General features: G+C 40.4%; 1 protein-coding gene across 1 annotated transcript; it reads right to left on the bottom strand.

Annotated features, from left to right (window-relative positions):
- Positions 1 to 323: 323 nt before the first annotated feature.
- RTF1 (RTF1 homolog, Paf1/RNA polymerase II complex component) lies at positions 324 to 27624 on the bottom strand. Its single transcript, XM_015864254.1, has 18 exons — positions 27343 to 27624; positions 24510 to 24620; positions 18093 to 18240; positions 16225 to 16429; positions 14012 to 14126; positions 12312 to 12423; positions 11346 to 11481; positions 10435 to 10612; positions 9443 to 9525; positions 8574 to 8661; positions 8381 to 8488; positions 7741 to 7818; positions 6624 to 6745; positions 6198 to 6255; positions 5553 to 5630; positions 4353 to 4448; positions 3944 to 4055; positions 324 to 3220 (listed from the first exon to the last, which is right to left on the bottom strand). The coding sequence occupies exons 1-18, from the start codon at positions 27607 to 27609 to the stop codon at positions 3114 to 3116; spliced, it is 2202 nt and encodes a 733-aa protein (XP_015719740.1). The 5' UTR covers positions 27610 to 27624; the 3' UTR covers positions 324 to 3113.
- Positions 27625 to 27643: the final 19 nt, after the last annotated feature.

Here is a 27643-nt window from a genome sequence, read left to right as displayed (position 1 = left end):
TAGCAGCTTTCATTACAAAGGTAGCCTGTATAGTCACGAGATGAGTAGAGTTTGTGTTTTATAACAAAATGCAGCAAAGATGCAAGTGAACTGGCCTTCTGACCAGCTCCGTTTGATTCCAGTGCTAAGAAGAGTAGAGAGTGATCCAGTAGACAACAGCCCCTTTTGCAAAAGAAAGGCCTTATTTTTCATTAATTATTTTCCAGTGTTAGTATTCTGTATTTCTAGACTGATAAATGAAGTGTAAGTTTCTAAAAAAACAAACTTCCACAGATAGGAAACTCTTTGCACTTCAGATCAAGGGATAAACATAATCAACCTTATTAAACCAACAAACCAAGTTTATTTATAGAAGTCTGTACAATTGTAATGAACTATATGCTAGGACACCAATGAAACAGAGCAAACAAATCTCTCCCTAATGAGTGGGAGATATAGTCACTCACCTTTACATGCACTTAAAGGAAAAAAGATTACAGCTTTCATACACAGTTCTGTAACTATTCAGAGTACTTTCTTGATGTATTCTCAATATAAGAGGTTTGCACGATAATTTACTGTTTCCTCTCTCCAAAAAAAAAAACAAAACAAAACAAAAATACCCCAAACAAAAAAACCCAAAAACAACAAAAAACAACCCAGTATTTCAGCAGAATCCAGAGTCTTTCAGAGGGTAAGTGGCAGTTTGATAGCTGCAGATAAATAGGACACTGCCCATCATTCAGTTCTGCATTCTAAACTCACTGCGTCTCCCATTTTGGTCATCTCTACTAGAAGTTTCTTGCACCACTGTATGGGTCTCAACATTTTTACTGCAGTACAGCCTACTCATGTTACCACTGAGCGTAGAAGCCCGCTAATACCCACAAGTCAAGGGCAAGCACGTCAAAAATACTGAATTTGAGTTAAGTTGACCTTCAGAGACCACTTCAATTGAACCCCAGAGCACTGAGGCACTGCCATGGGAAAATCAAGTTTTGAGTGGCTTGATTTTGCAATTATTTCTGCAAAGCATTGGAGAGCGATTATTTTGAAAACTGGCTACTGCAAAAGAAGTTTTGATTTTCTTTTTATTACAAATCGTTAACATCATCGAAGCTGTTGGAAAAATAAAAACCAAAACAAAACCAAAATCATTTCAAAATGCATATCTACACAGTGAATTACGATGTTTCCTATGAAGTTATCGTGGTAGATTCCATAAATCCACTCTTAAAAAAGTTAAAAGTACACATATGTGAGAGCCTACAACAACTCCGGAGAAGCTGCTAGAAAAGGCCATCAAATAAAGCAGTCTATGATGACATATTTACGGAATAATCCATTTGTCCTAGAATTATGGACTATTCGGTAAATAAGTATTGAAACATCCCTAGTTACTTCTTTACATGGTAGATTATAGCTGCTTCATAGGTTGATTTTCTTTTTACACACAGTTCATAGTATCAATCTGCACACAATTACATGATGTTTCTTTAAAGCTACCATTAAAAAGGAATAAGAGAAAGTTAAATAAGAACTAGATTAAAGTTTCATTAAGAATCCAACAAGAAGGTAGTATCACACACAGGCTTAAATGTAACCTGCGTGTGATTTCAGAAAAACAGTAATGCTCTGACACAAAGAGAGCATCAGCATTTTCCCTCTTTGGGGTCCCCCAGAAACATTCCTATCCAGTTCAGTGCTTAAGTTAGCATATACGTACTGGCTTGGGTAGGAACAAACACGTGCTTCCACGATTACCTGAACGAGGGCCTCTAACCTTTTAGATTTCTAATTCTCTTTTAATTTAGTTCTTAGCTCCATATATTCAGTTGCATCTTGTTTGGAAAAGCTCTTTGTTAAATGTCACTTATTTACACTTCCTTTTTTTTTTTTTTTTTTAAATTTTTTTTAAACACCTGAGAGATAATTGAGCTGTCCCCTTGTGTCCAGTCAAATATTCCATAAAGCCGTGCAATTCTTGTGCTAGTGTTGCACTCCACTTGTACCATTTTGTATAAGAAAAATATGCATCAGCTACCTCTCACACGTTACCTGCTGACCTTTCTACTGTGTCCTTACTGTGTCCTTCCCCTTTCACACAAAGTGATTTCTTAATTTTCTGTGTTTGTTTCATAGAAGCCCAGTTTAAATGGTTCTCAAAGCAAGAAACAAATGTGATCTAGAGCCCAATGAAGACGTGATGACTTCACAAATATGTTATGTTGGAGGCTTGGAGAAAAAAATAAAGCCCAACCAATGAGCAACCCAGGGGCATCCCAGAAAGAGCTACTTCATTAAGTAAAGCTGGAGTCTCCGGATGTGCTATAGATGACAAGTCCGACATCAAGAGCCGTGTACCTCTCTCATCAATTAAGCACAAATAAAGAAGGGAACATGAAGTTAAACAGCTATATCAGCCAAGCCGTTTTAGTAAGAAGAATCACATTTAATGAGTTTCTTTCTTGCAATCTCAGATGCTCAAGTACAGCTGGTAGAAATTCAAAACAGCCGTAAAGAACTGTGACAGACTGATACAAATAGTACTGCAGCTTAAAAATGATAAAAAAAACACCTGAAAAAAAGTCACACAACCCTCCCAAAAAAATTTACACTTTGAACCTAAGCCAGTTTTTGAAGATTCCCTTCTCCAAAGCTAGGATGAAGGAGGAAGAAGAAGAAAGTGCAGGTGACCTTCCAGCCACAAAGGTCTTGCGCCAACGTTTATTCACCGTGCCTGTGGTGGTATGTAAGGGGAGATCACCAAATGCTGATTCTGCGACCACCAAAAGAGATCCCTATGGAAATCCACACCTCAGGCTAATACTGAACACAGAGTGGACCAACGAGCTGCATCAACAAAATAAAAACAGAACTCGAACTAAAAGAAAAGGGAAGACCCCAAATAGCACAGATCCACATTTGTGAGGGGGGCAGGAAGAAAGGGCAAGAAGGGAGGTCTATACAGTAAATAGTTGAATGGTTTATGTTACAGATGACTGGCAGTTTTAAAGAGTCTCTTCCCAGCTCCATTGCTGCTCCAACCCAGAAGGGAGAACTGAAAGGGGAAGAAGAAAAGGTAGGACATCATCATGGAGCATGCAGGATCAGAAGCAGCAGAGTGGGCATGCTCAAATAAGCCCCCGCCTCTTTTTGTAGTCCTCCAAATTCAGTGATCTCCGAGGAGCACCATCTTTTGCTGGTGGAGCCTTGGAGGTGATGGCCAGTGCCTTTGATTCTGTTGGGGAAAAGGGAAGAATGAGGACCAAAATACATAAGAAAAAAAAAGCAAACAGATTTTTACTTCTTGTTTTTGCTAACAAAATCCACCACCAGAGCAAATTTGACTTTTCTGGAATACGTCAGGTTAAAATACAGTCATCTTACTGCTCATCTTCAAAGATTAAGCACATGCAATTTTGCTTCAATATCATCTGCAGTACCAAAGACAGCAAACAGCAACTTCATAACGCAGCAGGTTCAGAAATCAATACTTTATCCACATAGCGCATATGCTGATTACAGAACAAAAAAGCATGGGCATATCAGGCTTTTAAAAGTGACTACACATCCACAGAGGAAGTATAAAGGTAGATATCAAGATGTATTAAATACAACACTCTCAGCTGTCCCTCAAGGACTACGTGAGCCACATACACTGTAGATTAGAAGAATGAATCAGAGAACTCTCATTACCTTCTTTTCTTCATTGGCATTTGGAACAAGGATACAAGGACATACAGACTTTCAGTGCAACACTACACAGCTCTTCTTCAGCAAATAGCACTAGCACATGTCCACACTTCCTCCATGCGAGATACTTGACAAGAAGACTAACAGAGCTCTTGCTCTCATTTTTAAAAGCCCGTGACTTTTCTGGAAGGAGTGAGCTCTACCATCATATCCCTCTACTATCTTATCATACAACAACCATATCCCCAGACACAACTGGAACACCTACCAGAACTGGGAACCTGAAGATCAATCTTTACATCGAAATCATGTACTTTGAAAAGATCTTCTGAGAGGTCACTGGCTGATTTAGAGTTCACATCTTTATCCTTCCCTTGACCCTGAAAGAAGAATGTGTAAATATCTAACCCGTATGCATAGAGACAAAGGCCAGAGATAATACTTTCTCTCTCACTTCATCACAAATGTATTTAGTTTAGCTGTCATATTGCTAAACAAAGTTAACTTTATTTCCCTATGGCAGAAAAAGCTGTTCTTCTACAGTAATCCTTTACATGATACTTATTTCTAGAACTGAAAAATGCCTATTTACTATTAGTCATAATCTTCTGGAGCAAAATGGTGACAGTGGGAGGAAACAAATAACAAAGCAAAGCGAAGCAAAATGGGAAACTTGCCTTACTCATGTCCTTTGGAGCATCTGGTAATACACCAGATCCATATTTTGCATTTAGCTGGGCAAGGATAGCAGCTTGGACAGCAGGATCTCGGGACTGCAGGGGGAAATAGAACACTATTTAAATTGGTGGTCATTTTATTAAAGATAATGCTCACACTTATTCATATAAAACCAACAGAGAATGTAGATCAGTTAGTCCAAACTTCAGAATTTCAAAAACAAACTCATTCTGATACCTATGTAACGCATTAAACCAAAAGTTATCCTTCAGAAAGCCTTTCTTTAAGACAACACAATCTTTTTTGTTGTTGTGATTTGCTCCTGTGAATAGCCTTAACACCATCCTCAGATTATTTGCTTTTATCTTTCAGTTCTGGCTAAAATACTGCACTAGAGAAGAAACTGTTACCAGACTATTTTATTTATGTGATAATGGATGTCTGTGTGTAATAGCCTTACTCAACTATGATTCTTCCTTTCAGTAAAGAATCATTTAATAAATAATTATTTAGCTCAATTTCTACAATAAAATCCCTTTCCTGCTTTGCTAATCTGTGGAGACTGACAAGTGCCAACTTTACCTTAAAGGAGAGAAAAGAAGTAATTTAAAAACTAGTACTGATACCAAAATTGTTTCCTATTCCAGAATAGGCTTCAAAGTTTTATCATTTAGAAGTAAGAGCTGATCCTCCAGCTTCATTATCCATCACTTATATAGATGGCAGTAGCAGTTTTTGCACACTACCACAGTGGAAGTCTGCGTTGAACTGCTTTTATACAACACAGCCCTAACACTTCTGGGGTCCCTTTTCACAAATCTTTAAAGATAATCTCAATTAATTAGAAGCAAAATTAGTTTTAGTGAGTTGGTTTACTTTAGGTACCAACTAAATTAATGTAGTAAATATTTCTACATACGAGAATTCAATATAGATATCCACAGTTGCTTCTCCATGTACTTACCCACAAAATTTACATCCTTTATGTTGGGGGGGACAACAACACTTTTTTTTCCTCCCCTTTTTGGTGATAGTAAGATTAGGATCTCAATTATATCGCATCCTGGCACACATTGTATTAATAGCAGATGGCACAGTTAGGCACAAATACAAGCAACATTTTCCTTCCTACTCTCTCCATGACACTGTTTTCTGTTGCTCTGCAAATTGCCCCAGACAAACTTCAATGTTATACTTACATTAGACACTATTGTGGGCTTACACTGCCTCCTAGTAAAGGGGTCCATTTGTTGGTTTTTCATGCTGTGACTTTCAGCCTGAATGAAAAAGGCACACCATTCTGCAGTTAGCTGCTTGCATCCTTGTAAATCTTCCCACAGCACCCCATCCATGCAAACACACATCAGATACACATAATATCAAAATCATAGGAAAAACAGTATTATGGGCAAGAAAGATTTTTTTAAACACCCACAGTCCTATACTACACAAGTCAAAACTGCCCTTACTGAGTACAACAGAAAACACCCGCACAACAGCCCTTAGGGGAGCTGAGGCTTTAGCATTTGTTAAGAAGCTTAACTTTTCTTAAGTGTCACCACAGAGAATTCAATATTATTTTGTTCTCCAAAGTCTCTTTTCTGATTTCTTTGCCTTATAAAATGTATTACATTGCAATTTCAGTCAGAAGTCTCCTGACTGAGCTGGTCAAAATCAAAGCGACATGCTTTAAAAATAAATAAATAAATCACATCACTTGCCTACTTAAAAGTTTTATAAGATCATTAAAAAAAAAAAAAAAAGAGCAACTTCATCATGCAATTATCTTGCTCTGCATCATTTCATCTCTATATACACAGAAGTATTAATTTGGCATTATTTACCACAAGAGCCTTCTCAGACTCAACAATATTCCACTCTCTATTTCGTTGGTTGATGTAACTGCAAAAAAAGGGGAAACAAAAAGAAGGGAGGGATAAAGAAAAAGAAAATGACTGTCATTTATCAGCTCTCATACAGTAAAAAGCCTGTCAGCATTCTTGCATCTTCATCTGACCACAGATTACTCTTGTTGGAGCACAACTGCTACCAGGGTTACATGAAGAGTTTCTATTTTTGACATTTTTAACTGAATGACACATACAAGGAAGTGGAGGAAGGCAAATATTAACAGAATCATTGCTATATAAAGCACACAACAAAGAGACAAAGCCTTCCAGTTACAACATGGCTGATGTAATTGATTTCACCACTCTTTCTAAAATAGCACCAACCAAAATACAGAAAGCGCCCAAGATCTTTTTTCTTACCTGATGGCAGAAATGTTTTTTGTTCGTTGACGATCCAGAGCCTCTGCTCTCTCCTCAAGTTCATTAAGCTGATCTTGAATCTGTTTGGCCTTATCTTGATCCCCCAAGTCCTCAGCCATGGCCTTCAACCAAACAATAACTTATTATCACTACTTTTCTGTTTTTAAACCCAAAGAACCAGTCAGAGAAATGAGGGATAGACTCAATCAGCCAGCAAACCCTATTCCAGCTCCTCTTGTCCTAACCACATATAATAAGAACACAGCAGAAAGTTAAACTCTCCCTGCAGCTTAAAAAAAACCTGAATTTTTCATTCTGAAAAATTCTGTGAACTGATGACTACTTAGGAATGCCAGTCTCAGCACTAATAAGACCAGTCAGTTAGTTGATTTATGACTATTTATGCAATTGTGAGTTGCCATTTACTTTAGCAAGTGGGAGACCAGAAGGAAGAAAAACATCTTATTATGCCATCTGGTGATAACAAAAAGGAATTGCAGCCCTCTGCACCATAAAACTAACAATTTACATATTCACACTTAGTAAAAATAAAAATGACAACCAAACACTGCAGTTTAGCAAAAGAATGCAGAACTTATGATTACTATGAACTCATGGGTTTTATTCTGTATGAAACACAAGCATCCTGCGAAAGGCCTGGACCAAACAAAATCAACATTTTGTATCTTTGTCTTCTGAGATACTTTAGACTGTTTACTTGTCTTCTGGGCTTTGAATTCTTAGCACTGCATTCCAGGAAGTGCACATATAAAACAATCTAGTGGCAAGTAAATCTTTCAGCAAGGCATTCTTTTCAACACAAATTACTGGCCACATCAAAGTAAAAACTGTTACCCTCCAGCAAAAGGCAATTTAACACTAGTTTTGAAAACAATTGTCAAATGTTACTAAGGAGTAGCTTGCAAAATATAAAAGGAGAACTAGTTTCTAAAGCAGAACAGCTCAAGAACTTCAAAGGACACAAAGAGAGACAACTAGAATTGTTGGCAATTGCCTTCAGTGAAAGAATGCAATAGCTTTTGCTGGATTATTTAAGTTTCCAGTTCTTCAAAATCAAAGACTGTACTAAGCATGCAGGTATCATCTCGTCTCTCACCTTCTCCTTTAACAGCTGAGTTTTCTTCATAGCATAATTTGGAGGGGCTTTTCTGAATCTTTCCTTCTCTTTTACAATCTGTGAAACCAGAAGAAACAGCAAAGATGAGCAAGTATGCAATGCCTACTTATTACATGTACTCTAGAAGCAACAGATCACCTAAGAAACATACTTACAAACAATATTTTACTCTTTCTGTTTTTTTGCTCTGTCTCTGCTGCATTTTTTATTTTGTGACTTGGTATTGAGTTACAGCTCCATTCCCCTCACTTAACGACCTACAAAAATCTGATGCTAATCACATTTGGTCAGTATGAAGCAAATATTAGGCTGTAGGAACTGTACTAAATGAATCCATCACTATGCTGTTATCTTTTTATAACTTGAGAATCAAAGTTTCCATACTATGATTAGGAGGTCAAAGTTCTGTAACACAAGTTGAAGAGGAGGTAATGAACAACAAGGATGAAGTAAAGCAGAAAAGGGAACCAAACAGCTAGATCCCCAAGATGTTCCATCCAGTTATAGAATCTCATTTTCTTCTTAGGAAGGTGATTCCACGATCATTTTGCTTTGTAAAGGCTTATCTGCTACTCCACTTTTAAGTACTGCCATAGCTTCACAGTAACATGCTGTTTACCTCCTCAATATCCTGATCATTAAACTTGTAGTTGAGAGCTTCTTTGATGGACACTTCCTTCTTGTTTATCTCATCTAACGTGGGTAACTGCATCCCAGCAGAAAACATCTAAATGAAATAAAGAATTTAGTTTTTACTTAGAATAGCAGCTGTAGAAGGCTGTTGAGAAGAAAGTAAAGTCTGACAAACTTACCGCTTCCTTCCACTTCATAAACTCGCTTTCAGTAAATTCCTGATTTGAGACAAACTCCAAACGAAATACGCGCTGATCACTGCCATGCCTGCAAGAAGAAAAATGTAACATCCCTTTCGAAGCTACAGAGCTGTGTAATCTTTTACCAACAGGTAATTAACTGACTCACGAAACCCTAAAACAGGCACTTAAGGCTTCTCTTTTGTCTTACACACTATTCCTAACTTCAATACAATCAGCCACAGCTCAGGAGCTTCAGTCAGCTACTAGTACCAACTAATAGTGCAAAAGAATATCTGACAATGTCTGTAGAGAACAGTAGTATCCTCAGCAGAAAAGGGAAGCAGACTTATCTCACACCTAAACTTTAAATACCCTATTTGGTGACCCATAGCGTGATCTTCAGAAACAGAAAGCTCCTTCACATTTGGATTGGTAGAAATGATCTGTAAGTAGTACTGAATTGTATCGAATACAGAAGCCAACTGCAGTTTAATTTCTCATTCACTGGTTAGTCAAGAGCCAGTAAGCTTTAAAGATTACATTCTGCAGAGACCTGCTATAACCATTACTAAAATTAGTTGCCATTATATACATTTCAATCAAAACACAGAGTTCTCTCCTTAAGTACCGTAAGAAACTATTGTTTGTTACAGTGGATGCAGATAAGACCTATTTTTTTTCTAATTACTATTTCTTGTAAGACCTCATCATGCATGCCTTTAATACATATTTCTCAACATTTGATTAAAGCAATTGTGGAAAAAAAATACAGAAAAGCTCTCATCTCCAAACCACATAGAGAACATTACATGATATAAAAACAACTTTGATTCATGAACTGAATTAGGGTTATTTTGGTATCTTACCGCAACTGCAGTCCTTTGTTTGTCCGGGTACCACCAAGTTGGTAAACCTTTGCAGTCTCTACCACACCAGTTATTTCAGCAACCTGTACACAAAAGGAACAAAGAGCAGATGCAAATGCATGGGTTCACGTCTGTGTTGTCAGAATCATAGTCTAATTAACAATTCTAACCAAATCAAAGCAAGCAGGACTCTTCAGCAGCCATTATCAGGTAACTGAATTCGTTGCACCATGCATTACCTTCAAACTGGCAAAGAGGATTTTCTGGTTGTTGTTATCTTCTTAGCCTACCTCCTAGCCAAATGATGCACACCTTCCTATTTCCCTTACATTAAACTAAACTAGGGTTTGTCAGATTTCCCAAATGACACCACACACCCTCTGCGACCATTTTAGTGCAGTTTTAGGCAATATTATTACACCCTATGGTTGTAGTTACAGCAATGAAGTAGAAATAAAGAACCACTTTCCAAATCCTCTTCTAAAGCACACTGAGATCATGCAGTAACTGGGGAATAAGGAACAGCTCTTATTCATGCCCTTACACTGTCAAAGCAGTGTCCTGAACTCTGGGGTTTGTTACACAAGCAAAGAGACAACACAGCATGAACCAAAGCTAGAACAGGCTCAATTAGTGCTCCTTCCCTCATGCAGTATATTTATATGTATATGTGTGTGTGTATATAATATATATACACACACACACCACACACATACACTATATACATACATACACACGCACATATCATGTCATCAGTCAGCTTGATTTAAAAGCCAATAACTGTTTCCACATCTTCACCTACCTGAACACACACCTTATATATTTTAAAAGTAGTTTTCTTCATTTCTTTGGCAGCAACTACATTTTCTGGCTAGAAAATATCTTTTTACTTTAATCACCCTAAACAATCATAGATACCTCAGAAGTACTAAGCTGCAAATATTGTATTACAGCACTATAGGAAGAGCTGAAAGCCTTGGAACTAAACTCACCCGATAAACAGGTTTGCTATTGTGATTTCCAATGCCAATACGGACAAAGCAACCAGTGACTGTCTTGGCAAAGAAAGGCATATGACACCAGCGTTCCAGCTTATGCCGCGATAACCGTACTCGGTTCAGCTCTTCAGGCAAAGACACTGGCTGAGATTTAGGGGGAATTTCTTCTTTCCTGAAGTGGTAAAGGTGAGAAGAAAAATGGACAAAATAAGAGATACAATCATCAGAGCAAGGTGCAGCAGAAGTTTGAAATAGTTAAATTATTAGTAAAAAGAAAAAAAAGATTATTAGTTGACTGTAGATATGTAAATTTAACATTCGTGAGGAAGGTATAATGCAAAGTCCTATTGACTGGGGATGTTACCCATTACCTTTGTACCACAAAGCAGAAAGACTTGTGCACCAAGTCACAGACACACAGAATTGTAGGGAGTGGAAGGGATCTCCAGAGATCATTGAATCCAACCCCCCTGCCAAAGCAGGTTCCCCACACCAGGTCACACAGGTTGGCGTCCAGGCGGGTCTCAAACATCTCTAGAGAAGGAGACTCCACAGCCACCCTGGACAGCCTGTTCCAGTGCTCTGTCACCCTCGCCATAAAGAAGTTCTCATGCACATTCATGCAGAACTTCCTATGCTCCAGTTTCTGGCTGTTTCTACTTGTTTTGCCTCCACACACTGTGCTGAAAAGTCAGCACCTCCCTCTCCCTGGCTAATATGCAACGGTTCTGCAGCAGCTGAACTACAGGACTAAAATTTAAATGGTGTAAATGGGGATTAAGATAACACACTAGACACGCTCATCTATCCCCCAAAAATCCTCTAAAACAGTACATATCTACACGATCTGATTATCTGTATTTTTCAACACATGCAATAATCGTAGCCCTGCATTTACTACTTACTCTTCCTCTTCATCTGAGGATGAGGATCTGGACGAGCGATCACTTTTCTCACTAGATTTATCATCCTCCTCCTCCTCTTCATCATCAGAGTATACTTCACTAGTCTTTAATGGCTGTTTTTTTGCAAGCAATTCCGCTGGAGGAGAGAGAAGAGGGAACAGTGAAAAGCAAGCTGTGATTTTTTTTTCTTTTTTTGATCAAGTTTATTTTTTTGCACTCAAATCTCATTGTTAAAGAAAACACCAAATAAACAGCATAAGCAGAGAGCTATTATCTTGATATCAGAAACAAGTACCACATGTTTAGATCTACTAGTAAACCGAACACTTCATTGTATCTATTCAAACTGAGAAAACAAATTTAATTGCCACCCTAGATCTCCATTGTAGTTATCTTCAGCTTTCCAACTTGACTGCATACTGCCATAGAAGATAAGCATAATAACTGGATATACAAGCTATCACAATCAGACAATTTTTTCTTCCATGTAAAATAAGAATAAGGGGGAAAAAAAATCTCACAAAAAGGCAATGCATTAAAAGTCCATGGCAAGAAGAACAAGATGACTTGCCAGAGAAGAAATCAGCAAGTGCAGACAAGATAGCACAAGTACAATAAATATGGCTTGGATGGGTTCAGAGATCAAGTAATAGACTCTAAGTGATGAATTCAAGTACATGAATTAGACTTTACTTAATAACTGGCATTCAGTAAAATACCAGGGAAGCTTGCTCTGTCTTTAGATCATTCCTTATGAGGAAAAGGAATATAGTCAAAAGGTATCAAATAATTTTCTAGATGATTATACTGGTCAAAAGACCAAGGAAGATGCAGACAGATCATTCAAAGTGTAGGACTGTTGTAATCATTAGAAGCAGGCAGAAACATTCTCAGAAAACTGTAATAATAACACAAAAAAAAAAAACAACCAAAACCCAAACCCATAGAACAACAAAGTCTTCATACCTGTTCTGTTCTTCCTTTTCTCTCTTTCTGCTTTTAGTTCCTCCATTGCCTGAGATTTCTTGTCTAATTTTTCATCCCGCTTTGATCGTCGCTCTTTGTTATGTGATGTGACCTAAAAACATGCACAGAAAACCCCTCAGCACTGGGAAGCAATTCACAAACTGAAACAAAAACAACTGACTGCAGACCAAAAACTCTTCAAACAGAAAATATTAACAAATTCAACTTTAAAATAACCAGGTTTTTTTTTTGTTTTTTTTTTTAATAGCTTGTTCTTTCACAGTCTAGGCAAGGGTAAATTTATGAAAATTTGTACTTTGTATCAAGAGTGATTAACACATTTTTTCTTTAACATTTCTGCCATCAATCTAAAGCTCCACTTTAACAGATAAAAAAAGACCACAGAAATAAAACTGAACTAATTCTGCAACTAACAAGTCATGAAGAAAAAAAAAAAAAGGAATAAATATTAGCCTCAAAGACTACTTCTGCAAGGCCGAAACACCTGGTTTCCTTCAGCAGCAAGGAGATCTGTTAAAAATACTGAAATGAGATATAACGGTCAGTTATATGCAACAGGAATACAAATCCAAAATGTTGGAAATCTTCTAATTTTTACCAACCAGTTCTAACTAGAATACTAAGTAACATTAGAATGCAGTTTCTGACTTACTTCAAGTGACTGCTTGTTACAAAGTCATTTCTGGAATGCTACACTTTTACATACATGTGAGCACACTCTACATACTATATCTACATACATACTATATACAGACTATATATATGTATGTATGTATGTATATATGTGTGTGTGTATATATATATATAATATGTATATATAATGCATGCGTGTGTGTGTGTGTGCATGTGAGTGTGTATATATATATATATAAAGTACATTCATATGCAAGTACATATGTGGACTTGAGAAGGGCAGGAAAAATGAGACTCATCTGACTTAACGTGGGCCTGAGGGAAAATTCATCTCACCCAACTTGACGTAGGTGTTAAACATCTATTTCACTAGAAAAATAACGTAGGCTGAATTGCCCCTTTTGAATACATCCTTCTGTACTGCACAAAGGAGGCAAACAACTACATGGGTAAACAAACAACTAGTTCACAGTTAAGCAAGATTAATTTCATCCCATTCTGGGAAGCTAACTGCCCAGACTTATAAATTAAAGGCAGACTCTCAACCTAACAATTCAACCATTTGAAACTCTAATTCAGTTACACAAGCTTCACTCACACACACCAAAAAATGGCACTGCCCTTTTCCTCCTGGAGATAGGAAAAAAATACAGAAATACTTTTGTTTCTCCTAGAATTCAAGCTTTTCCTTCAGATGTAATTTAAAAAGCTGAGTAGTTTCTGGCTCTCTCAAGCTTTCACTTGAAAGAAGGCAGCATATGAGAATTCCAGATTGAATACAGGTATCGTCACAGGAACTCTAGATGTAGCCACAACTCGTTCTTTATTTTGCATTTTTCATTGAATAGAATTATCAGCGCACTCCTCAGCAGGCCAAAGATGTCAGTCTCTATTTAAATGAACCTGAAAGGCTAAAGATAGCTTGAACATAGAAATGAACCAAATTTTTAAGGGAAAAATGTCTGAAGCAGGGAGAAACAGCATCCCATCTCCTGTTGCCAAGGAAAAAAAAAAAGTCTGATACTAAGATAAGTTTCATTTCCTACCTGGGATTCTTGGATCTGTGTGAGTTTTTTCTTTTCCTGCTCTTCCTCTTGCTTTTTCTTTTTCTCTTTCTTTTCTTTCTTTTTTGCCGTTTTCAGTTTTTTCTTGATTTCAAACCTATTAGATATTTGAAAGAAAGTGCATGAAGGAACGCCTTCTCAAGAGAGCAAAGTACCATCACATTGCTATCTCAGCTGAAGTGGTCAGTAAACCTCAAGAAACACTTGCACTACTTGCCCTAAGACAGTTAACCCCTTAACTCTGCCCCCACAACACTGGTGGGTCTTGTCCCATTCCTCATTCCCGTCCTCTCTCTTCCCCAAGAAAAATAAGATAAGGAGAAGCTGAGCACAGGAAAGTTCAGGCTTACAGAAGATGAGAGCTAACCTTAAGGGGTAGGGAGACCACATACTAATTGTTTCTCCCAAGAACCCTATCCTTACTACAGCTTAATCTTTGCCAGAATAGCGACCATTGCACGCTGCCTTCAACTATAAAAATAAATAGGCTTTTACATGTATTTTGAACCTTAGCAACAAAATACTTGGTTCTTTCAAGCCAGCACCATGCTAATGTTTTCCTGCTGAAACTCAGCCTTTCTACCTAAACTCACATTTGTAAGAAAGAAAAGTCATAGCGAGTCACCTGCTATGGCACATTCCATCAGACTCAGACATTTTTTGTGATTTATGCACTTCTATTTTGACCTTCTCTAAACAAGTTTCTCTCAAGTCTCATTTTTAGCCATTGTATTCAGAAAAGTCACAATTCTGCTGGAACCATCCTGTGGCAGATTCCACTGCAGCACATACTGGGTCACTTGGCTTTAGCAAAGCGTGCATGTGGATTAACAAGCAAAAGTTTCCAGCAACTAAAATTTAAAATGCGTTATCCATGTGCCACATTTCACCTTTAAAACAAAGCGTAACACACAGGACATAGGCACTGTGTCACATACCACATCTGCTGTAATCTCCAAAGATTTAGCAAAAGAACCATAGAAACAACATTTTGAACGATTCAGCTTACCATAAGAAGTTAAATAACCATCCCTCCCACAACCACCTCTTAGCTCTACCTGCCAACCCCTTGCACAGAACAGGACAAACTTGTTCAAGATTATATCAGAAACTCAAGCTTAAATTCTCTAGCTAGTTTGTATCAAGTATTTTCAGGTGATCACTTTAAAAAGAAAAATATTCAGTTACAAGAAAAGCTATGAATGAAATCCAGAAAAGAGCTGGCCTTCTACCTGCTTTAAGCCTAATCTTTCTCCTACTTTGATCTCTTTGAGGGCAGCAGACAAGAGAAGATACAGCAAGTAATATTAAGAAGTACATGCAGTCAGTGCTCTAGCTATGCCTTGGATAAATAGACAGCTGATTGTACTGATCTGATTCACACAATGGTGTCCTTCCTCCAGAGGCTGTCATCTACTGCTTAAAGAAGCACACAGGGATAACCACACGCATTCAGCAGCTATGAAACTTGCAGAAACCAACCTTTTTCAAGAACATGAAGAATTTCTGCCATATGCTTTAAACCAGCTTTAAGGACAATTCACACAAAAATCTATCACAAAAATTAATCAGCTTTAGAGTGCTAAATGCCTGGACCTCAGACATGGGAGCACAGTTAATGCAGTCGCCACTGAGGAAAGTCCAAATTAAGAACACAGAAGAAGTATCTGGAAAGAATGATCAAGCATTCTGAAGGAGAATATTAATCCTAAAACAACGGACACTTAGATCTTAGCTTCCCACACAGTGGTATCTATTAAAAATAACAGAGGGAATAACAATTCTATGTGAACACACACAAAAGTTCTTTGCTTTACAGTTTGACACTATGCAAGAGTTAGTCAATCACCTGCAATCCGTTGGCCTGTCTAGCTCTTTACCCGCTTTTCTGCTATATTCCCCCTTCCCATTTTTTAAAATTACTATTATTATTATTCAGTGTCAACAAACAAGTCTCTTATTTGCGAGTTACAGAAGCAGAAACTTCAGTTACACAATGTTTATTTCATATCAAATGAGAAAATAAACATTTCACACAATATGAAACACGTAGGATATACTATACATCACTGTTCATTTGTAGGATTTAATTTCAACAGTTTAACCGAACAGTGTGTTGCAGAGGATTTAACTCAGTGCTGTTTACACAACAGCCTGTATAAACATGCTATCAAATATCAACAGCCTAAATTTACCTTCTCTTTAGCACTTCTCTCTTCTCTATCCGATTAAACAGCTCCTGTTCTCTCTCCTTTTCTGTCATCTGTTCCAGTCGAGCCCGGTCTTCTTCATCTCCCATAAGGTCTTCTCCATAGCCATCGTGGAATTCCTCATCTTCAGATGAAGAATCTGAATCTGAGCTAGATGAAGAGCTGTTGCTTTCTGAGTCAGACACTTCTCCTAAAACAAAACCACAAGGCAGTAAAATTCAGCTGGGGCAAAGCCCAATTACTTCAGTGTAGTGTGTTACCAGAGGGCATATATATATAAAATGTGTGCATACAGTAAAAACAAAACCCACTATACACTTCAGTATAGGAAGATGCACGTGCTACAAAAAACAATGAAATAAGTAGTACTGTGTACAAACAAGATTTGTTATAGTAAAAATTCTTTGCAGAACAAGAAAATCTTAGGAGCCTTTTTGATTAATGTTTGCGTATTAAGGTTAGATTTCTATGCCTCCCTGCTTACGTTACTTAGAAGTTTGTTGGATGTGTGTGTCTCACACCTCAAATGCCACTATGGACGAAGTAACCCAAATTTGTCATTTGAAGACTGCAACAGTAGGCATTGCTATACCACAAGATGAAATTAAAACACACTACACTTGTAACTATCAAAGCTGCAATGCAAGCTCCGTTACAGTAACAAACACCTCCCATTTACACCTGTGCTTAGGGAACAGCTGAGTCCCCAGTGACACTGGGTAACACTCCTTTTGAATTTGATCCAATGCTGTGATTATCTCACCTAATCAATCACATTACACCAAAATCCAAAAGCAAACAGATACTGGAATTCTTCATTCCACTGTCAGTCAATCTTGAGCACTTCTGGAAATTTCCAGCTTTGCAACCTTACTCTGTGACAAGCCTTGGTTTGTATGTGCTTCGAGGTCCATGTTCAGTCACTTCATGCTTTGGACTGCCTCAGCCGTGCTTAACATACCTACAGCTGTAAGTTTCTTCAAATGTTTTCTTAACTTTGATTTTTAGTATCAACTGAAGTTATAACCAACCACCTGCAAACCTTCACAGGCATGATAAAAACAGGGAAGAACACAAGAAGTCTGCCCAGCGTAGAAACATTCAATAGTCATGTTAAAAAAAGAAAAACAAACAAAAAAGCACCTGAGAAAGTTGAAGAATTAAAATCATGACTAAAATTAAGTGTAAATGTACAGAAGATGTGATTCAGGGCAAACACATAAGATAAGCTCCTGCTTGCATTACAGAATCATGGAACTGTAGGAGTTGGAAGGGAGATCACTGAATCCAACCCTCTGATAAAGCAGGTTCCCTACAACAGTTGCACTGGTAGGTGTCCAGACAGGTCTTGAATATCTCCAAAGAAGGAGACTCTGCAACCTCTCTGGTCAGCCTATTTCAGTGCTCCATCACTCTCACACTAAAGTCCTTCCTTAATTATTTAATGCTACATTCATTTTCTTTGTTGTCACAATAAGCCTGTGAAAGCAAAAAACACCAGTTGGATTAAAAGTAAATGCTATCCAAGCTACAGACAGGTTGAAGGAAGAAAGGTGCTTTCCAGGAGAAAGTCAAGTAATTACATCATATATTCTTCAACCGAAGCAATATTGAGCGGTGCATTTTTAATGGAGTGCCTACAGCAACGCTATGCTGAATTACATTAAAAATACATGCCCAGAGCCATAGCAATTTTAAGTCACTCGGTCTGCCAGTAACATAGAAAAAAGCTCTCTCAAGTAGCCTTTAATATCACCATTTAGCTTTACTTCACAGTATAACAAGAGATGTGATTTCACTTGGCATTCTGCTCTAAGTACATGCTGTATGGAGATGGACAGGTATTATCTTACCCTCTTCAGGTGCTGAGCTCTCAGCTGAGCTGTCTTTATCTGAGCTGCCTGAAGAGGCGGCTTTGTTCATCTGTTTCTTCATGGCTCCTTTCTTCTCTGCCTTACCCGCCTTTCCCTTTTTTTTGTTTTTAGAACCTCCGACAGTCCACTGCAAGGAAAAAAACAAGAAAGGGATCATAATGCAGGAACATCACCCCTCCCTTCTCCATCCCTCCTCAAAATGCTGGAGGGAAAATGATTGGGAAAAAGTCCAGTATCTGACAGCAACAAATCAATCACACAAAGGGTGGGTGGGTGGGAAAAGGGAAAAAAAAAATCTCAGTTGCTAACTCAGTAAATAAAAGCATTTTATAGTAGCTTTTTTCTTTCACTTCCTAAAGAAAAATGTTATCATTTCAATGTAACAGTTGACAGAACACTCCTTTAAATTAGGAGGAAGACTTCAGAATTCAGTCTCATATACACTGGGGAAAAATTACTGAAGATAGATGCCTAAGAAAACCATTTACATAACAGGTGTCCAACCATATTTATAAAGGTTATCATCAGCTTACATTAAACAGAAGAAGCAACAGATGCATTGCTGAAATTAGTTCATTCAAGAACAAATTTTAGATTCCACAGAGGACTGATTACCTGAGTTTGGCAGCAATCTCAGCTTTGCCAAGAATTCACAGTACACAGTGCCAACAAACCAACAGCATCCTCATTCTTAGACAGTAGTGCCACTTTCTGCACCTTACATACAGCGCACAAGTCAGAATTACATCAGAATCACAGAAGAAAAAAAAAAGCCTAGGCTTAACTTTAACTTTGTCTTAGCACCATATCTTCAGTTTAGGCTGCAGTTTCCAAGTTTGGGGTCTATGCCACCACATACACATGAGCATCAATTTTAAACACTAGACTTTGAGGAGAAGAGACAATATTTACCTAACAGTGTGACTTCTTATGATATTTCTTCCCTGATCCCAACCATGTGGGTAAAGCCAGAAGGGAACAGAATTGACAAAGATGCTCTGTAGAAGATTCTAATGTTTACAACACTTTGCAGCACACTATATCTCCTAGAATTTCTCCAGATTCTCTCTTCAGGAATAAAATAGTTTGTTTCTAAATCAGTATATTTTGAATGTTATCTTCCTCATACCTGTATATTACCCTCACCATTCATGCACATCAACATTTACTCCAACAACACCTTTAAGTGTCAGTGGTGCATTCAAATTTATCTGTCAGAAGTCAGGCAGAAATTCTCTTTTCTGATAGATAAGAACAGGTACCTAGCATTAAGCCTTGGATTGGAATCCATGACTCAATCTGTTTTGCATCAAAGGACAGTGAGAAGTTGCACAAAAAGCACCTAATTTTATATCAGCCTGAGCTTGTGTTATGGCTTTACTGGCTCCCATACTGAAGCTCTACTTGTTCAGCATCACAATGCTGCTGCCCAGCTTTACCAGTATTGCCACTAACTATCCTGGCCATCCATGCCCCCCCCCAAAAAAAGAAATAAAAAAGCACTACTGGAAAGCCATGAAATGCTTGGTGACTTGCAGCCCAAACTGAAGTCTCCAGTCCCTTCCTCCTATTCTAGCACATCTGCAGAGATCAGAAAGGCAAACACATGTTCACAGCTAACACTAAGTAAAAACACGCATCCACTTACAGTCACCAGAATTTGTTTGCTCTGCTTCCCTTCCCTCCATCTCAGACATAGAACCAAAAAACTGTCCTTCATTGCAGCTCCTCCAGTTTCTCTTTTCCTCGCTCAAAGAAAGCAGCGCCGATCAACACTTCCCATGAAACATCCGCAGCCATAAAGTCTCCTCTGAGCAGCCCCTGCCTCCCTGGCCACCATCTGGAACCCTTCAAGTTCCAGATGCAGCAAGTCAACAAACCCATGAAGAAGTGTGCTGTAACGTTGCTTTCTGCTCAAGTCTTCTGAACAAGTCTTGTGTTTTGCTTTTAAACAAACCAAAAGCAAATCACAACTTACAGCTTCAAAGCAGAACAGGACCCTCATTAACATGTCCTCTTTCTAGATGAACTGACATGCCATGACAACACAACACCTTAAGTGCTCAAGTACCAGGTCTGCCTCAAAAGTACTGCTGCCTATTTTATGATGCTGACCCACAACATCAGGTAGTAGAGATCAATATTCCACTACATTTTGTTGCTGTGTGACAGATGGCAGCAGAGGGGCAGTCTGACAAAACATCATCTGAAGCAAAGGTGTGTCAATGAATTCCTCCACATGGAAAAAATGGCACTGACATCTACCTACACAGTGACTGCAGTCTAGCAATTAGAAAACTTAAGAGGTCATTTTAGGCCAAGAGGAGACTTGAGGTATCAACACCAAAACGGAAAAGAGAGAAGCAGGCAAAGGAAAGACTTTCTAAAGTCTCTTAATGGAAGAGGTTGTTTTCAGGAACTATCTGAATGAAGGCCAAAATCCACCTGTCCTCCCCTGTTGTCTGAATCTCACTCAGATCAGCTCCCAAAAAAAGTAACTTAGAAAAAAATAATATATTTATTAAGTTCAACTTCACTGTAAGCTGCAAATTAACATTTGCTCTGGAGTTATTTTTAGAAGTACTGAAAAACACTGAGATCTACAGAGAGACAACACGTGGATGGCAGACACCAGATGTTCTTAGGAAATACTGTACTTCACACCTCAGAGCTCTTGCAGACTTTTGAGCTGTGAAATCTGTGTCCCTGCAGGTTATTCTCATACTAGCCTGCAATTTAAAGTTACTCGCCAACCAAACGTTTGATCTGCTTTGTTCCCAGCTGGTTCACATCACTTCTTTGTGCATGTTAGCCTCCATACAGTTAGCCTGCACAACTCAGGTTGACACGTGCACATCTGGTGTATGTGCTTCCATACTAACAACAGCCGCCTTTATCTTCCTTAAGGATAGCTCTACTATTCCGTGTTAACAGCTGAAGCAAACTGTCTCCACAGAAAACCAAACTAGAAAACACAAAGCTACGTAGAGGCTGATTTTAAACAGCCCACTGTTTAAAAAGTACAGCAAAGGCCCCACAGCAGTGGAGAACATATTCAGCCTAACAGGCACAGTCAAGCAGCGTTATGAAATAAAAGCACACAGGGAAGACATTTAACACAGTAATCTCTACAAACCCACAAGATATCCCCAAAACAGAAAGAACACATGCAGTTTTCTGCTTATCTGTGGTTTACCAAAGCTCTTGAACTTTAAACGCAGTAAGGAGATTTAAACTTTCAAGCACTTTCTCAGTAACAGCTCCACTAACCCCTCCAAGCAGTCTGCTATTCAGAGCTGACTTACTGCCTGCATGAACTCTGCTTTACCTTTTCTTCTGTTCCACAGCCCTCAGCATGGCTGAAGATTTTGTCACCTCCTACCAAAACTGCCAATAAAGACCAAAAAACAAATCCTTGGTGAATTCTAGTCTGGTAACAAACATTTATGATCTAACTTTTCATGCCCTGAAGTGTCTTCTATTATCAATCCTACAGCTGTTTAAAGGCACAAGCAAACCCTTCAATATATCAGAATGAGTGTAGAAGGGTGTCATCCTATACAAACATTGTGCAAACACACCCTTTAGGAGCATTGCTGCTTTCTGTCTAAACTGATGTTAGTGAAGCTGTTCCAAAAGTCATCCAAGCACAACAGAAAGAATTATCTGTGAGCGACAGCACCAGGATAAAAGGAAAAGCAAAAACCTGGAGTGAACCTACCACATCACCACGTACACGACACCTTCAACCCCTAATGAGGCCAACACATACTCCTACCACAGTAGCCCCAAAAGCAACTGGTTAGTAGCAAACATACAACAAGTTAATGACAGTTTGGGATGGTGAGCTTGTGAATGGTCACGGCCACATATTGCTCCACTGATAAAGAAACCGCCCTTACACCCGTGTCTAGTTTACTGCATCTTTCTGATGGTGGTGGTACTTGTTAACACAAAGCTTTGTGGGCACTGCTGTTCATCTGTAGTCTAAACAGCAGTTCAGTCAACTCAGCCATATGTATTTAGCAGAATCACCAGAATACGATTCAGTGCTTCTCTCCTACTTCACCATTTATAGCTCACCCTCAGGCTCTTGGCTAGGAAATCTGACTAAGACAACATAGCTCCTTAAGAAATGATAGAACCCAGCATTCACACACCATGAACATCCAATGTGGCTGAGAGTTTTCAAAGAAGCTCACTCTCACTGAAACATATAATACGTAGGTGACAAAGATCTCATAAAATCACTTGGGCACCATTACACACATTGTATGTTTTGTACAAGCTCTCATCCCTTCACTGCAAAAATGCATCATCTTTCCCTGCCCTATGATCCCCGCATGTTCTTCCCTATGGAAAAGCAGAATGTGGCATTAAACCTCAAAAGCAGAGATTCAGGCACCTCTCCTGTATATATGCAATATACCAACTATCCTGGAACATTTAGGGCTAGTCAGGAACCATAAAGGATGTAGGTTTAAGCACGTTTACCCACAGCAACGATTTCCATGCTGCTGTCTCAAAGTTCTCATCTTCCTGGAAGTGGAGCAAAATGGTTCCAGCTTTTAGATCCCTCCTCCTAACCCCCAAGCCTGAGCAAACTCCAGAGCAACCTCAAGAGCACTAAGCAAAGCCAACGTCGTTCAAGCAGGACCATTAAGTAGTTAAGTCCAGGGATGCACACAGAGTGACTGGCTAAAGCAGAACTGTTGTAACCCGGTCTGTCTCATCCTGCTACAAGAAGCAGTTCAGAACGCATATTGCAGGCACAGGAATAGAAGCAAGTGTCCTAATTACCTTTTCTCTAAACCTTTTCCTCCTGCTGCATGGAAGTCAGAAAGCACAGTACTGGGAAGAAACGTTACATAGATTCGAAAGTTCCAGTTGCACAAGGTGCAAGAGAGATACCGCTGCATCTGTAAGGTCTGTGCATACGAAAAAAGACTGACCTGACTTGAAAAACATTTGTTTTCCTAGCAAATTCATGAAGGAATGCACTGCTGTACTCCACATTTAATGGAAGGGTAGGCCTTACGTGTAGTTACACTATGAAGAAAATTGAATAATAGTATTTATTCCATCAGTTTTCAGAGATAAACACAGGGCAGAAGACTTTATAATCAAGGTGCTCTTCAAACCTGCTTAGATTTCCAGACAAACTGATCTCCCAGCAGCATGGGATAGATCAGCTGCATGCCATCAGTTCAGAACACAAAGCAACAGGTTGAGTGGTGGCTCAGTAAGATGGCTCATGTCTAACCCATTCACGGTTCTCTCATTCCTTATTTGATAGCAACAATAATAGCAAACAATTTGCTTTGAGGTTTTTTGTGGTGTTTTTTTTTTAAATAAATGCTTGAAACAGAGGCCCAAACATACTTAATAATAATAATAATAAAAACAGCAAGAATCTACACTACTAAACACATCAGAGTGAGTGCATTCTTAGCACGTACTGGGATGACTTCTAGAATCCCAAACACTTTACAGTTAATAGTTCATCACTGATTGATCCTGCAAGTCGTCACAGTGAATAATCCTTCCCATACTATCGAGAGGGGACAAAAGCAGAACAGTTCCTTCCTCCATTTTTAAGGACAGATGTAATAAGAAACCCCCATAGTACAGAAAGCTTACAAAGACATTGGTAACTCTTCAAGAAAACATTCTTATTCAAACAACTAAGTGACCCATTTGTCAGATCCTGTTTTACTAAATCAGTTTCAATTTTCACTTGCATATGAAAGCAGAAACATTTAGTCAGCTCTAGAACTTAGCACCTGTCTATAACACTGCTATACAAGAACTTGTCAAAACCCTAAAACAAAGGAATTCTAAACTCCTGCATGCCTTCCTTCAGAAAGGCCAACAAAACCAGACCCTGCTGCACATTCAAACAGTAGTTACTAGAGAATCAAAGCGGCAAAATAGGACAGTTCTACTGTGAAACAGCCCTACCTGCTTTAACCCTCCTCCTCTCTGAGGAAACTCACTCCCAAAGTTGAACACCTCTCTGCCTTGAATTCAGAGTCCAGCTTCAGCTACTTCATTATCACTTCAGTCACAAATATTACACAGGAAAAACACTACATTTAAGGAGACTGGTCACAGACACATTCACACCACATGAACGTGGGATTAAACAGGCAGTCAACATTACCACATCCATACTATTTTGTGTACAGTTACTCTATGCTCTTTGCTTACAAGAAAGATAAGACTTTCTGAGTCCATATCCATTGGGCTAAATGGTTCTCTATCAGTTCCACCGACGGCCTATCCCACACTACAGTATAAGCAAGCTAAATACACCATGTGACAAATACTTCCACTGCAGAGGTAGAGTCTGACCAATAACCCAGCAGAAGTTCGCTGCTAACACGACACACTCACCTCATCATCGCTGTCCGACGTCTCAGAGTCCGAAGACGCCGTAGGTTTGCTCGCCGGTGGCTCCTTTTCCTCAGAGTCACTGCGCTTCCGTTTGGCCAATGACAAGAGCTCCTGGTGGGCAAAAACACACACTGATTTTAGGGTGTCATAATTAGTTGTACCAGTCCAGCTCAGTGCACTCACCTCCCCTATTATATTTGAGTGGAACAGGCTTATCCCCACTGACTGGGGAACAAAATCTACTCACATTTCATAAATATGCATATACAGAGAGTTTTAATACAGCTGAATGTTACAAAAGGATTTTGAAAGCCCTAAGTAGGAAATATTATCACCATCACTTTTTTGAACAAATGAATTACCTTTGGGTCTCTGGCATTTAGACCAGGTAAAAATTTAGAAAACCCTAATTACATTGCACAGCGTTAACACCAAAAGCCAAATGCCACTAAAGAGTCCAGGGCAACAAATGCTTGAGCAGTTCATCTTCCTTTTAAAGACATTTCTTTACTAGGAGAGTGGTTCGGCCCTGGAACAGGCTGCCCAGGGAGGTTGTGGATGCCCCGTCCTTGGAGGTGTTCAAGGCCAGGTTGGACGGGGCCATGGGCAACCTGATCTAGTAAAGGTGTATGTTTGGTGGCCCTGCCAGGCAGGGGGGTTGGAACTACATGATCCTTGAGGTCCCTTCCAACCCGGCTCATTCTGTGATTCTGTGATTTGAAACCATACACGTTATAAAGGAGATATATCACAGCTGATGCTTCTGGCGAGACTGTTCAACTCTGTTTCAGCATCCTCAGGTGCCAGGGATGGCACTAAAAGCAGGGGACACACACAGAGCAGGCACCAAGCTCAGACTTGTGAAGCAGCCCCAAAAGCCACACAGGTAACCAAGAAGAAGTACCGGCTCACAAACAAACTCATCATCTGCTGCTCACGGATTGTCCAGGTGACAGAAGCAGTAATTCAAACCAATTATTTCTGAAGCTGCAGTGCTGTCTTTGTAGCCTATGATTTAATTTATTGTTAAAAGCATTGCTCTGGGGCTGATGAATCTTAGTGGTGAGCAAAAATAAAGCCACACCAACTTCTGCAAGCTTGGGAAGACAATACTGGTTGGGTTTGAATTAGATTCACATCTGAAAGACCATCTCCACAGCAAACAGATTAGAGTTTAGGACCTCAAGTGAGAACACAAACATTGCTGAGGCTGAAGGCCTAGGCTTTTACCTACAAAGTTGGCAATGGCACTTCACAAATGATGTTCTGAAGACAAGATCCAACACCAACAGAATGTATTTCTACAATAAGAGGCTCCCACGAGGAAGCACCTGGTGTTTTCTACAACCCTTTTCTAGACATCACCTCTAACAGCAGTCACTAAGTTGTACTTCTACACAGACTGTGTTCCATCATGATATCTCGGTGTTAACACTTACTGCCACCTTTACTCCAAGCAATACAAGCAACTCCTCCTGCTTTCAGGTTCTGAAGTGACTATGGAATTAATACAGCAGGGTGAGAAGCTGACAGCTTTACAAGGCGGCAAGATCAGTACCATCAGGGCAGGATCTATGGTATGTTTGTTTAAAGGGGCGTAGAATTTGCAGCTCCAGTCTGCAAAAGCATTTCTGAGCATTTGAGGCCAGTGTTATTTATTTACAACACAGCAACAGCTTCTCTATTAAAAACTCAAAGGCCCAGCACACAGACAGACGTGTAGGCACCAGCACGTGAAATCAACCCAGCTTCTTCATAGAAGAAGGAGGGCACAGTAGATACACCACACTTTGCCTACATCTTTATTTACCACCTGTCAGCAGCTGCTGCCCTGAGAGCTGGAGCGCTGAGAATGACCCTGCAGAGAGGAGTGCAGCGCTGCCATACGCACATCGCGCTGCCCCACACCGCACTCCCAGCCCCACCAGGTGCTCCAACGGCAGCGCACGGCTCCCACCAGCACAGCGCAGCGCAGCCGGCAGGGCCCGGCACGGAGCACCCGCATGCGGCTCCCGGGATCGGCCGCCCGTGCACGGCGCTTCCCGTGGAGCAGGCGGCAGTACACACACACAGCACACACAGCACACACACACAGCACACACAGCACATACACACAGCACACACACACACACACAGCACACACACACACAGCACACACACACACAGCACACACACACACACACACACACACACACAACACACACACACAACACACAGCACACACAAACAGCACACACAAACAGCACACACAAACAGCACACACAAACAGCACACACACAGCACACACACAGCACACACACACACACAGCACACACACACACACAGCACACACACACACACACAGCACACACACACACAGCAACACAACTACACAGCAACACAACAACACAACCACACAACAACACAACACAACAACACAACCACACAGCAACACACCAGAAACACACAACACGACCACACGACACACACATCCAGAGCACACACACATCCCAAGCACACACACACCCCGAGCACACACATACACCCCGAGCACACACATCTAGAGCACACACACACAACACACAGCACACACACACAGCACGGCTCCCCGCCGCCATGCCCCCCGCCCGCGCCTCAGGATCCCGCGGGCCGAACCCCCGCGCATCCCCGCGGCCCCGTGCTGCTCAGCCGCCGGTACTGCCGGGCAGGGCGGCCCGAAGCGGCGCCGCGCGGTCTGTCCGCGGAGCCCCCCCCGGGGCCGCATCCCGGCCGGGCCGAGGGGAGGAGAGAAGGACGGATGGCGGCTCCCGGCCCCTCGCGGCCCGGAGGGCCCGGTCCGGGCCTCCCCGCGCACCTGGTCGAGGTTCTCCTCGCTGCCGCTGTCCTCGGTGTCGGAGTCGATGAGGACGCGGCCTTTCCGCTTCTTCACCATGGCGGAGCCGCCTTCCCCGCGTCCCTCTCGGCCGGCGGCGGCGCGGCGCTCCTCACGGCCCGGCCTGCCCCGCGCCGCCCGCCCGACCGGGACACAAAGGGCACCGCGCATGCGCACCGCGACGGGGCGGGAAGGAGGGCGGGGCCGCCGCGGGTCGTTCCGCTGCCCGTGAGCGGAGTAGGGCGACATGGCGGCAGCGGCCCGTTCCGCTCCTCGGGGATCG

The sequence above is a fragment of the Coturnix japonica genome, chromosome 5, assembly GCF_001577835.2.
Source record: "Coturnix japonica isolate 7356 chromosome 5, Coturnix japonica 2.1, whole genome shotgun sequence".
NCBI lineage: Eukaryota > Metazoa > Chordata > Aves > Galliformes > Phasianidae > Coturnix > Coturnix japonica.
This window is presented reverse-complemented; position numbering and strand designations above follow the sequence as displayed.

Excerpts from the sequence above, each read along its gene's own strand:
- RTF1 (XM_015864254.1), bottom strand. The coding sequence starts at position 27,609 with ATGTCGCCCTACTCCGCTCACGGGCAGCGGAACGACCCGCGGCGGCCC. Across the intron at positions 24,621-27,342 it reads GCGAGGAGAACCTCGACCAG|GAGCTCTTGTCATTGGCCAA; the intron begins GTGCGCGGGGAG and ends TTTGCCCACCAG. Across the intron at positions 6,746-7,740 it reads CTCAGCTGTTAAAGGAGAAG|GCCATGGCTGAGGACTTGGG; the intron begins GTGAGAGACGAG and ends GTTTGGTTGAAG.